Source organism: Martes martes (assembly GCF_963455335.1).
Source record: "Martes martes genome assembly, chromosome: 12".
Taxonomy (NCBI): Eukaryota; Metazoa; Chordata; class Mammalia; order Carnivora; family Mustelidae; genus Martes; species Martes martes.
This window is the reverse complement of record NC_137900.1, coordinates 91,177,288-91,189,877: the sequence shown is the minus strand read 5'-3', so window position 1 is coordinate 91,189,877 and position 12,590 is coordinate 91,177,288. Positions and strand designations below refer to the sequence as shown.

The following is a 12,590-nucleotide window of genomic DNA, read 5'->3' as shown; positions in this document are numbered from 1 at the left end:
GGGTTAACTCAGTTTTTTGGAGTTCAGTACTTCCCAGAGCCTCATCAAGGGTAAAACGAGGAGGCGGGGCCCGGTGCCCACATTTGAACTTGGTGGTGGTAGTGGTGGCATGGAATCCACGGGCTGTCTCCCCCATCTGGCCCTTGTCACCTTGTCATTTATGGGTGACATTTAACTGGAAGATGAGGTTCAGCCATTGGGGATGGGGAAGTAAGTTCTAAATGGCTTCTAACCCCACAGGATCCCACTGGGGCCAGGGCTCCCCTGAGCCCCAAATTTCCTGGCCAATGATGGTGGGGGTCGGAGGCAGGCAGTTGAGGGCAGGGGAAGGTGGGCAGGAAAAGGCATCGGGGAGCTGAGCGCCACTGGCCTGGGCAGATCCCGCTCCCAGCAAAGACCCCATCCACGGGGAGGCCCCAACTGCCTGGCCTTCGAGATTCAGGTTCAGCTTGTAGCCACACTTCACCTGCCCCGCGGGGACCCCTAGGCAGGGGCCCTCGGGGTGCTGCCCGTGCCCGCACCCCCAACTCAGGCACAGCACCAGACGACAATGCACCCAGTGCTCTGAGTCCTTGGCGTCGGGAACAGACCAGTGGCTACCAGTGGGCACCCCGAATCGGTCAGACCTGCGTGCATACCTCAGTTTCCCCACTGAATGGCCATGGGCCCTGGGCACATCACTTAAACTCTGTGCCTCAGACTGCCTGTCCGCAAGATGGCAAGAGAATCCGGGTCCTTGCCTCCCAAGCAGAGCATTCTAGATCACGAGCACGCAAAGCTTAGGGCCCGGCGTGCAGACACAACGAGGAACATGATGATTCTTCCCCTTATTAGTAATGAGGCCACATGTGTGCTGTTATGTAGGTGACCCTGAGGACGTGACACTAAGGGGCAGAAGCCAGTCACAGAAGGACACAGGGACATGAGGTTCCCTGGAGTGTCAAGTTCACAGGGACCAAAGAGGTCCCAGGTGGGGATGCCAAGGGCTGGGGCATAGGGAGTTCGTGTCTAATGGGTACAGTGTTTCGGTTTGAGAAGACGGGAAAGTTCTGGGAACGGATGGCGGGGACGGCTGCGCCATGTGTCAATGTACTTAATGCCTCTGAACTGTGTGCCTGAAGATGGTTAAATTGGCCAGTTTTGTGTTACATGCACGTTACCACAGTTTTGGAAAATGCACGGCTACTGTCCCCCGCTCCCCCGCCCTGCTCTGCGGCCTCCGGGCCTTGCCCGGTGCTCTCCCCTTCATCTGAGAGGTCTCCTTGCTGAGGCTCCTCTCCATTCTTCCCCCTCCCCGAGAGCGGCTGCTCACCGACTCTCACCACGCAGGTGGCAAGCACTTTCTACACGACGCTGGTGCTTACTCCCATTTTACAGATGAGTGAACTGAGGCTCAGAGAGGCACCGTGGTTTTCCCAAGGTCACATAGCCAGGGAAGGGAAAGCACCGGACTTGAGTCTCGGTCTGATTCCAAACCCACGTCTGAGTCTCGATGCCATCCTTGCTTCTCTGACATTCTCTCTCCTTCTCTGAAGCCCTCAGCAACGCAGAGGCCATCTGCTCCTGTGGTCCCCACAGGTGTTCCGTCTGCTGAGTATTCTGTGTCCCCCGTCCACGCCCCCACCCACCCCCCCACCGCCAGACTAGCGGCCCCTGGAGGTACACAATGACACCAGCCCCACCTTGCAGGATGGCCTGGGGTTACTTCAAATGCTTGTGGCTGGGGAGGAAGGACCGTGGGTATCTGGGGGCGAGGAGGAAAGCTTCTCTAGGACTGGGCCTCACAGAAGCTTTTGGGGGTACACCAGGGACCCAGGGGTCTCCTTACCCAGCCTGGAGAGCAGCTCCGACAAGGCCTGGACGTCCCTCTCCAGGGAGGCGCGCGATTCTCGGATCTGCCGTTCCAAGGAATTCAGCCTGGCACCCATCTAGGGGGGGAGGGAAAGCTTGACCGGCTCCCTGCTGGCTCGGGGGCCAGGAGGAAATGGGAGTCGGGGTGGGGGGTCTTGGCACACGTACATGGTCTGCATCCTCCAGCTCCCGTCTGCGGGCCTGTGAGGCTAGCACCTGCCGGGAGGCCTGTCGGAACATCGCCCGCGTCTGGCTGGAGAGCCGGCCTGCCCGGCGGTGCTCCTGCTTGCCCTCCCTGAGCAAGGCCTTGGCGAGCTGGAGGGTGGGCAGCAGTAGAGGAGGAAGAGGGTGAGCGGACTGAGTCCTTTCAGAGGTAAAGAGCACGGACGGCCGTGATGCCGAGCAGTTGTCAATTTGAGCCCCGGATCATTCATTCATTTCACAAACACGGACTGGACGCTGGTGACACGCACAGAGCCAGCGGGGGGCTAGAGGGATGCACAGACTAGACTTTGGCCCCAATTTAAAAGTAAGAGCTTAGAGGTTTGGGGGAGTAAAGCCAAACAGACCTAGGTGAGAGTCCTGGTCATAGGACTTTAAGTCACTCACCCGGACTGGGCCTCGGGGTCCTCACCCAGGACGCCAGTGACAACAGTGACACCTATTTCTTGAGGAATCAACAGGGTCACCGGCCTGGGGCCCCCTGAGCCCTCGGTAAGTGCGGAGCGTTCAGCATGGTCTACACGGATGGGGGCAGATCTGTGGGGACCCCGTTTCACCTACAGAAGGGGCAGTTCTTCCAGGACAGTCCTCCCATGGGCCCAGAAGGCAGGGACGTTGTCACGCCCATGGCCCTGACCTTAGCACTGTCCTTGGCCAACAGCTCGGCTTCCCTGCCCTTCTTCTTGGCACTGGAGGAGACAGACGCTGCGTTTCCCAGCATCCTCTCCGCCTGCCTGGTCTTCTTCTTCAAGTCTACGAGGAGCCTGTCGCTGACGACGCCGGCCTTCCTCCCCAGCGCGGCCCGGTCCCTGGGCTGCGGAAACTGCCGCTTCATTCCTGCAAACCCGGGGGAGGCAGTGTCAGGAGGGCGGCCCCTGCCCCGAGAGCCTGCCAGGCAGCCACTGTGTCCAGTCCCCTGACGACGTGAGGGAGGTGCTGAAGGCAGGAGATCTACAGGAACCCTCTTGAAGCTTTTCTGGGAAACAAGCGAGGAATGAGCAACACGCACTGTTCCGTGAATTTAAAGATTCATATTATATCGTGGTGTTTGTCAAAATCGCGAGATTACACGGTTGGCTGATGCCTGGGCCGGGGTTGGGAATGGATGGGGAGCCACACCTCAGTACCCAGAAAATCCATCCAGCTCTTTCTGCGTGCCCTTCCCTTATGTCTAAAAAGGCTATGAAGCAGCTTATAGTGACAGGTACGTCAACAACTAGACCATTGAAGTGAAAAACCAAGGGACATATGCAACTGGGGGGGGGGTGATGAGGAGGGAAGGAGAGGAGTGGGAAGGGCCAGAAAATTAGGATAATGACATCTCAGGCACTGAATGCTCTGTTCACCTCTGAGCTTCCTAGCAGCCAAGACAAAAAGGGAAGTATTACGATTTGCGTAGGTTTTATTACCTAATAAGAAGGGGCTTCTCTCTGTAAAGAAGAGAGACTTTTTCCTTTTCTTTCAGGTAAAATTTGAAGGGAAATTGGGAGTTCTAACGATAGTCAGATTTTAAAATGAATCAAGGCTTCCAAGGCAGAATATCACGTAATTTTCCATGAAGATAACCGAGAAATTAGATCTACTTTGTTTCTCGTACACGAAGTTGGTGTTTCTTAAAATGCACTCCATGGAGTGTTAACTCTATGGGGTGTTAGTAAACATTAGGAGGAAACATCAAACTTAAAGAAAGAGAACCAGGTTTCTTTGTTACAGGACTTCTCAGGACCTTTAATATCGTAAGGTATGCACTGTATGGCCTTGAGAGGGCACTACGGTAGCAACATTTCCTAAACTTATCTGAACACAAACCCGACTGGTGGCCTTGGGCTAAAGGAGCTCGAGGAGACCTGGACTGGCATCAACCCACACCCCTTTCTCAAGAGAAGTCTGTCTCCTTCCCCATGGCCCCAGCTGAGCCCCGGACGTGGTAGGTGTTTGTACCAGGTGACAGGATCCCTGTCAGAGCAGACTAGACCAGGGACAGGTGGCCGAGGGCATCGGGTCCTCTTGGCCCTGACCGGCTCTGCATGCGGTCTGATGGCTGATGGCCATGTGGGCGAGATGCCAGAGAGTGGCGTGTGAGGGCAAGACCAACGGCCATGGGAGAGGTCTGGCTGGGGTGGGGCAGGGAACGGGGTGTTTGGCTTATGCCCCCACAACCGGACTTCTGTCCCCTTCTTGTCCCCAGGGCCACACTGGCCTGGCTGAGGCGGGAGTCCGGGTGGTGGTCACGGGCATTTGTGCATCAAGAAATCTCAGGCTCGGCAGGGCACGCGTACCTTCCAGGTCGGCCAGCAGGGTCTTGGCTCCCGTGACAGTCACTGTGGCCACCTGGACGGAGGAGGTAGCCTGGGTCAGGGCGTCTCTGGCCTCCTGGCGTAGCTGGAGAGAGAAGAGACAGGCTGGGCAGGGGGCGCTGCAGGCGGGAGACACTGGAGGGATGGGAAGGACTATTTCTGGTCTTTGCCCTTCCCCCCCTGCACCCCCTGACTCCAGGACACCCTCGGGACAGCCCCCCCCCCCCAGGTCCCTGCCTCAAAGGATAGGAGCCCACCTGTGTGAAGGGCTCAATCTTGTGCAGCACGGCCCGGGCGGTGGCCCGGAGGGTCCGGGCTGCCTCAGTGACCCGGCGCTCTCTGGATGCGACCGTCTCCTCCAGGGCCTGCACCTTCTGGCTCAGGGCCCCCGCCTGGGACTTCTGAGGCTGCAGGGAGACGGTGGGCTCAGGCGGGGCCTAGCAGGAAGGTCTGAGGCGCAGAACCCCTAGTGGGTGAGAGGCGCCCGGGGAGCGGGAATGGTGGGGACGGGGCCCGGGAAGCAGAGGGGCTGGGGGCGGAGGCCGCCAGGTGGGGGAACCTGTTTCTATTCCAGCTCTACTAGTAGTTACTAGTTACGTGAGGCCTCCCTGACCTGCATTTCCTTCCCTAGGCCCACAGTCTGGGCGGAAACCCTTGGGCCGGATGTACCTCCACATTCAGAATCCTCCTGGCCTGAGAGAAGCAGAACTGTGTGGGTTCTGAGCACAAATAAGCAGCCTCGGGCCCGTCAGGTTTTGCCCCAAATATATCTGTAGAAGCTCAGTCTCTTCCTTAAAGGGCAGGTTCCAAGTTCTGGGATTTCAGGATTACTAGGCAGATGCGATGGAGCGGGTTTACCCAGGGGGCCGACAAGCACTAGGGCCACCTTGCTCGTGACTCATGAATCCTCTCCCAGCCCCGTAGACGCAGCCCTCAGATAACCGAATGGGCGAGCTCTAGCTGACGGAGGACCTGACCGAAGTACGGGGATTGGGGAGTGGGGAACGTCCTTGGCCAAGGTCACAGATCTGGAGCGTCGGAGCTGGGATTTGATCCTACATCTGTCTGTCTGGTGCCTTTGCTAATGCCACGACGGAGAAGACGCCTGGTCTCACTATTGTCGTCACAACCCACCACAAAGCCTGGCCGAACGCTCACTCTGAGCCAGGCAGGCGCTCGGCCAAGCCACAGAGGTGAATCAGCTCGTTTTAACTGACTGCCATCTAGTTAAAAATAAGCCACATCATCTGCCCAGGCCTGGGCCGCACCGGCTTCCCAGCCGCCGCCTTCTCCCACCCCCACCCCAGGCTGAGCTCCGGGGCAGCCAGCAGGGCTGACCAGTGCTGAGGGGGCGTCTGGCGAGGCCAGGCCCAGGGCGGCGTCTGCACGGACTCGCTGCACGGCGGCCAGCGCCCTCTCCGCTTCGGGCAGCGCCTGTGCCACAACTCTGCCCAGCGCCTCCTGGGCCGCCTGGACCTCTTGGTACCTGAGAGGAGACAGCAGAGGTGGCTCACAGAGCAGAGGGCACGGGGCCATCCTTCCCCACGGCTGTCCTCTCAGACCCCGCGCTGGAGCCTTCTTCAATGTCAGAACTCAGCAGCTGGCCTCGGAAACTGGCCGCTACCCGGCAGCTCTCGGATGAATGGAAAAGGCAGGAGAGGCACCCCGTTCTTGTTTCTTCATTCATTCAATTCGAGCACTCTTTTCTGAAGGGGCTTGCCCCTGGTTTCCACCCTCAAGTCATCTGCTTTGCAAATGTTGGAAGCCTCTGGCTGAATCACTAAGTGGAAAGTGCCTGGTGCTGGGAAAGGGACAGAAGCCCAGGCCCTGGTCTTAGATCTGCTGTGCCCTCGGGTGACCTTGGGCAAGCGCTCTCCAGATCAACAGAGAGCTCTGGGGCCCCTTGAGCTCCAAGGGGGTGTAGTCAACCACCTAGAACAGCTCCCCGTCCCACCCAGCTGATCACCCCCTCCCCGCCCAGCTCTGCCATGGACACTGCTGGGGCAGGGACCTCCAGCCACCTCTCATCTCTCCCCACTTCTCGGACAGCCCCTGCCCCCACTCCTGCCCCGGGAGGGGGGTCATGTGATTTCACCCCAGCCATGCCAGGGGACTGGGGGTGGGCCATCGGATTGGAGGTGGGCCAGTTGGATTCTCTCATCTAGGAAGTCAACTTGGGACTTTTGAGACCTTGCCGTGTCTCTCCCGACCCTCCACTGCAGAGGACATAAGAGGGTCACCCATGGCAGAGAAGAGAGGCCAAGCAGGAAGCTGGCGTCTGAGAGGAGCTGCCGGGGGGCGGGGGGGGAGGGTGGGGGTCGGGGATGGGGCTGGGGATGATGCAGGGGTGAGAAAGCGAGATGCCGCTCTGGACCCTCCTGGTTCATGCCCTCGTTCCTTCTCTCTAGAAGCCGAGCTGCACCCCCAGGCCTAAGTGGGCTCCTGTAACTCACCACCCAGTGAGCCCAAGACCTCAGATATCTCCCCCGCCCCCACCCAAAGAACATCAGCTCGCAGGAAGGAAGCCAGCTCTGGACCAGCAGCCTCCAGCCAGGCTCCGGCAGCTGCAGGAGGCCGGTTCAAGCTTCTACCCACAACGGCAGGCCTCACCTGTCCTCCAGGTCCTGCTGGGCCTCCGAGGCCACCCTGCCCTCCAGCAGACTCCAGAGAAGCGCATAGCTGGTGTTGGAGGCGACCAGGGCCCTCCGAGCAGTGGCTTCAATCTTGGCAGTGGTGTCCCTGTGGCTGTAAGGAAACGTCCACCCGACCTTCAGCAACAGCTCACAGAGAAGGGGACCGGGCCCGAACCCACCCCTCCCAGCACGTGGGCCTCCCACTGTCCCAAACAGAGTCCGGCCCCGAGGGCCAGGCTCCTCCCCTCCCTCTGCCTGACACAGCAAAGGCTGATGGCCAGGGGCCCACGGCCCCGCTCCCGTTACACAGAATCTATGCCGTTGTCTAGCATAGTGATCCGTCGGGCCTTTCATCACACGTGAAGTCTCAGTTTGGACTATAATGATATGGTCGCCTTAATAAAGCCGTCACAGAAGAGGGTGAGCAGCACAGACTGGGTCTGAATCTGGGCAGGGGGACACCTGTCAGGCTGACCCTGACCCCAGAACCCCCAGGAAAAGGGCGGGGCTCCCTTCAGGACCAGGCTCCCGGGGCTTGGGGGCTCACCTCCTGGCGAGGGCACGGGCCTCTGTGGCCAGGGGGCTCCAGGTGGTGGGCTGGCTGGACCCTTCCTGAGGAATCACCTTTAAAGAGAGGGAAAGAGGAGAAACTGAGGGCCATCCCTGAAGGGCAAGGGCCTCGTTCGGTTAAATTACTGGGAGAACCGGACCATGCCAGTTACTTTATAAATGCCACATAAAGGGGCGCCAGGGTGGCTCAGTGGGTTAAAGCCTCTGCCTTCGGCTCAGGTCATGATCCCAGGGTCCTGGGATGGAGCCCTGCATCGGGTTCTCTGCTCAGCGGGGTGCCTGCCTCTGAGTGCCCCGCCCCCCGCCTGCCTCTCTGCATACTTGTGATCTCTGTCAAATAAATAAATAAAATCTTTAAAAAAAAATGCTACATAAAGCCTCAAAGTCAGCACCCGGCGAGCAGAGCCCCAGAACGTGGAAACGATGGTAATGTCGCCCAGTACTCATTCAATGGGCATTCACCGTCCACCTGGAACGTGCCCTTTTCTATGCGGACGTGATCCCACTGAGTCAGCACAAGGGGTACTGCGTGACACCCATTCTGCGGGTGAGGAAACAGCCTCTCCAAAAAGGCACAACAGGGGCTACCAGATCAATCACCAGGGGAGCCCGGAGCGGGTGGTGGGGAGGGGCCCCTGGGGTACCAGAGATTTGAGGACGATGGCCGCCTGCACAATCTCCTCTTCCGTGGACTCCAGCGCTGCGTCAAGCTCTGCCAGCTGGATGCAAGTCTTCTCTGCCTGGGTCTGGGCACAGCGGGCACCCCTGTTCAGCGACCGCAGCTGCTCCCGCGCAGCCTTCACCGCACCCTCTAGGCCGGTCACCTGCTCCAGGAAGGCCTCCCGGGCTCCTGCATGAAGCCCACAAAGCCCAGGGGTCACGGAGCAATCGAGATTTCCCGATCAAACGCTCATCCTCAGGGGCCCCCATCTGTGCCCTGCATGCTGCCTGGCACAGCTGGGCTCTATCACCAGACCTGAGCACCACCGGTCAGTTCTAGGGCAAGAGCCTCGCCATTTTACAGATGCAAAGGCTGAGGCCCAGCAGAGGCCAGTCACAGCCCAAGGCCTCCCACACCGGAAGTCAGCACAGTGGAGAGGCTGGAAGGAATCCAGACGGATTAGAGCCACAACAAGCTATTCCCAAATCTGAGACCGCACAAACACCCCTGCCTCGAGTCAGCTCTGTGATCTGCAGTGTGGTTCAGTACGGACTTTTTAAAAAAAGATTTTATTTATTTACTTGAGAGAAAGAGACATAGAAAGAGGGAGAGAGAGAGAGAGCATGGTGGGGAGAGGGTCAGAGGGAGAAGCAGACGCCCCACTGAGCAGGAAGCCCGATGCAGGACTTGATCCTGGGACTCCGGGATCATGACCTGAACCGAAGACAGATGCTTAACCAGCTGAGGCCCCCCGGGCACCCCAAGTATGGACCTTTTAACCCAGAGCATCTGAAAGCTCCCTATTCTTTTTTTTCTTTTTTAAAGTTTTTATTTATTTATTTGACCGATGGAGATCACAGAGAAGCAGGCAGAGAGAGAGGAGGAAGCAGGCTCCCCGCTGAGCAGAGAGTCCGATGCGGGGCTCGATCCCAGGACCCTGGGATCATGACCTGAGCAGAAGGCAGAGGCTTTAACCCACTGAGCCACCCAGGCGCCCCTGGAAGCTCCCTATTCTGATAACGAGTGTTGCCAACAGGTGCTCAGCTTACCTATGCCTGGCTGCGAGATGAGCACGGGTGCTTATGAACATAAAATTACACAGAAGAATCAGTTCACTGTCAAGCTCCCCCAGATCGCAGTGTCCCAAGGCCAGATTCCACCCGGCTCTAATAACAGCATCCCCCTCCGCCGCATCCACTTCTTTTCTATGCCGGGGAGTGAGCAAAATGGCCAACGGGCAAGACAGCAACAGGCCACCTGTTCAGCACCTGGGACAGCACCTCGGTGGGCATTTGTGGCGCCCTGAACCAGTGAACGACTCCAGCCCTGTCCTCACTGTGCCTGTGCTCTGGGTGCGGCCTGGGGCTAGATGCTCTCGTCAGAGACTAGTATCCATAAGGTTACAAAGTAGAACGGGGTGGGGGACAGTGAAGGAAAGATCCAGGAGAGACAAGACTGTCATGGGAGGAGCCCATGTAGTTGGGGAGGTCAGACAGGCGCTCCCAGAAAGTGACTCCTTCTAGGACCGAGCCGAGAGCTTCTGAAGCATCGTGAGAGCAGACCAAAGGGCCGGCGGGGTGTGTCTGGCCGGCCAGCCATCCCGCTGCCTCCCGCTCTTCTCTCTCACTGTACCTTGCAGCGGGTGGTGACCCTGGTAGACGTCCCCCCGTGGGGCCTCTCCCTGCAGAATGTGCAGTGGTTCCCAGGGCTGGCCACAGTCAGACCCCTGCAGCCACCCCTCCATCAGGGTCAGCCTGGCCTTCAGCTTGGCAGCCTGGAGGAGTGAGGAAAAGAAGGGTGTGTGAGGCCGGCTGCCTGAAGGCGTGTCTGGACGCCTCCCCCGGCTTCTGCCTGGCCTTCCCTGGCCAGCGGTTGGCTTCTCCCGTCTTATCCTGGGCATCAAAGCTGAGGATGCAGCAAATCTCGGAGAACCAGCCTTGCCCACGCCCTCCTCCTAGTGGTCCCTTCCCTTCTCATGCCACGGCACCTGCTGCCATTCAGCGGACCACATCCTTGTTCCACTTAGAGAGGGATGAGAAGGGAAGCCCCAGGAGAATCTGTCTGTCCTGCTGTATTGTCACAGGGAAGGTACACCTGGATACCTGTTGGCTAGTGAGTGTGCCACGCGGTGTCTCCTACTGCTGTTCTTTTAGTCACACGAACAATAACTGTATTTACAGAGCACGTGCTAGGAGCTGGCTGTTAGCACCTGCCAGCCACGCACCTGCTCACGTTCACCCTGTAACGGCCCCAGGGGCCAGGGGATGCCGGATCCAAGCCCTCTCTTCGACTCCAAAAGTCCAGAATGCTCTGAAAAACCCTAAGGCTTTCCATTCCCTATTTGATGGCAAAATCCAGGTTAAAAAAACAAAATTCTAAACTCATTGGGAAGCAAAACTGTTCTGAACAAGGCTGTTTGCCACCCTTATTTGTTTGTTTGGTGTGACTATTCGCCCGTTTTCCCGCAGACACATCCCTGGGCTTGACCGCAGGGACTGACCCAGGCACTGCCCGGGGGCTGCTTATGCTCGGCGCCCATCATTGCGTCTTTCTAGAGCACCTTCACTCTGACGGCTGGCCTCCCCGGTCTCGGGGAAAGGGCTGCAGGCCTGTATCCACTGTGGAATAGGAGAGATTCCCAAACTTACCAAACCTGTTATCTGTTAATGGGAACAACGAAAGGGGCTGGGGAGGGGAACCCCAGAGCTCGCGCTCCTGACCCCCGCACCACACCAGCTCCCTGCTCAACATTCTGCTTGTGCCCCAGAACGGGCACGGCCCTCTTCCTGACCCTCCCCACAAAGGGCCTTCTACTGTCTCATCCCGCAGAACTTGAGAAAGGGTGAGACACGGGCGTGGGTGCTCGGGAAGGACAGCTGGTGCGAGGCACTCTTCTGTCCGCTCAGAAACCAGGGACGGGCAGAAGTGAGGGGGGAGCAGGGCTGACATCGGCCCGATGGCTGGGTGGGCGCAGGCGGAAGGTGACCAGTGGCCCCAGAAGGCCTGAGAGCCAGGGCTGAGCGGGCATTTCTGGTGCCCAGCACAGAGGGAGCACTCATTGGGGGGGGGTGAAGTGATGGGAGGTAGGGTGGGCTCACCTCCTCCTTCACCAGGGCGTAGCAGGACGGGCACTCCTCACAGCGTGTGCCACCAGCCGTAAGGAAGAAGTTGTCCTGACAGCGGTCACACTTGTAGCCCATGAAGCCAGGCTTGCACACGCACGTGCCGTTCTTGTGGCACTGGGCCGAGGCGGCGCCCAATGGGGAGCACCTGCAGGCTGAGGGAACCGGGGTGGATGGCACCCCCCCAATGGGACCTCCACGTCCCCTGCATCCTCACGCCTGGCCACTCCAGACACCCCACGTCCCGCTCAACCACACTCCTCGGTCCTTCCCGGGAGACTGAGGCAGAATGTCGGAGGTGGTGACTGACTTATGTCAGGGTTCCTGGGTCTGAGAAGCAGCCATGTTTAGGAACGACCAGGCAGCCCAGCTGTGCAGGTAGGAACGCGGAGGCCCAGAGAGGTAACTCGATGGCCCCAGCACATGGGAACGGAGCAGTGACGTCTGGGGCTAGAGTTTTGGTCCCCTATACTCTCTCACTCCCTGTACCTATGGCCGCTCTTAGAAGACAGGCCTTTCTACAGGAAAGTAGCCGATCTTTCCTTCTCCGGCCACATGGCTGGCGTCCCAGGGGCTCTTCTGTCCAGAAACCTCAAGGCCCCACCCTCCGGGCGGCCGGCATGCACCCAACCTCCTCACCTCGGCAGCCCTTGGTGGAGAAGCCGAAGAAACCCAGCTGGCATCTGTCGCAGGCCTGGCCCTCAACGCCTGGGCGGCAAGGGCACTGCCCAGTCTTGGAGTGGCACCGGTCCTCCTGGGAGCCCATCGGATGACACATGCAGCTAGGATAGGGAAGGAACCAGAGTGGGAGACAAGCTCTGGGCCGCTCCTCACCCAGCCTCAGCTGGCCGCAGCCAGCAAGGAGCCTTGGGATCACACCCTCTGCCGGCAAGGCCCCACCACCAGGTGGCTACACGTCCAACAGCTTTCCCCAAGCTGTGTCCTGGGAAGCACAGTCTCACAAAAATGCTACCCCTTCCCCCAAAAAGGGCTATGGGGACCTATAAATCTTGCAGACTATATATACCCTTCTGTTGGAAAGTCACAATGCAGTTAGCATATTAAAGGCTCTGAGAAGTCTTGCAAGGAAGAAGCCTGTTTGTTGCACTGGACATTTTTCTGGGGTCCTTCACTGTTCCCTAAAGACATGAAGGTGCTGCTCTGGCCAAAAAGGTCATGGAGGGATGGTGTCACTAAGCAGGGAATCAGAGACCAAACCGGCCCCCTGCCCACC

General features: G+C 58.8%; 1 protein-coding gene across 2 annotated transcripts in view; it reads right to left on the bottom strand.

Moving 5' to 3' along the window:
- The window catches only part of LAMC3 (laminin subunit gamma 3), a gene marked incomplete at its 5' end in the record, with an annotated part of 54,725 nt that overhangs the window by 2,057 nt on the left and 40,078 nt on the right, over window positions 1–12,590 (bottom strand). Inside the window, 12 exons of one of the 2 annotated variants that reach the window (XM_080820700.1) lie at window positions 1,829–1,928; window positions 2,020–2,166; window positions 2,711–2,910; window positions 4,353–4,455; window positions 4,628–4,807; window positions 5,709–5,856; window positions 6,981–7,115; window positions 7,551–7,627; window positions 8,218–8,423; window positions 9,867–10,008; window positions 11,333–11,511; window positions 11,996–12,138. In XM_080820700.1, coding sequence (XP_080676826.1) covers window positions 1,829–1,928; window positions 2,020–2,166; window positions 2,711–2,910; window positions 4,353–4,455; window positions 4,628–4,807; window positions 5,709–5,856; window positions 6,981–7,115; window positions 7,551–7,627; window positions 8,218–8,423; window positions 9,867–10,008; window positions 11,333–11,511; window positions 11,996–12,138 — 1,760 coding nt within the window. The remainder of the gene's footprint in view (window positions 1–1,828; window positions 1,929–2,019; window positions 2,167–2,710; window positions 2,911–4,352; window positions 4,456–4,627; window positions 4,808–5,708; window positions 5,857–6,980; window positions 7,116–7,550; window positions 7,628–8,217; window positions 8,424–9,866; window positions 10,009–11,332; window positions 11,512–11,995; window positions 12,139–12,590) is intronic. The other variant, XM_080820701.1, reaches the window with a different exon arrangement.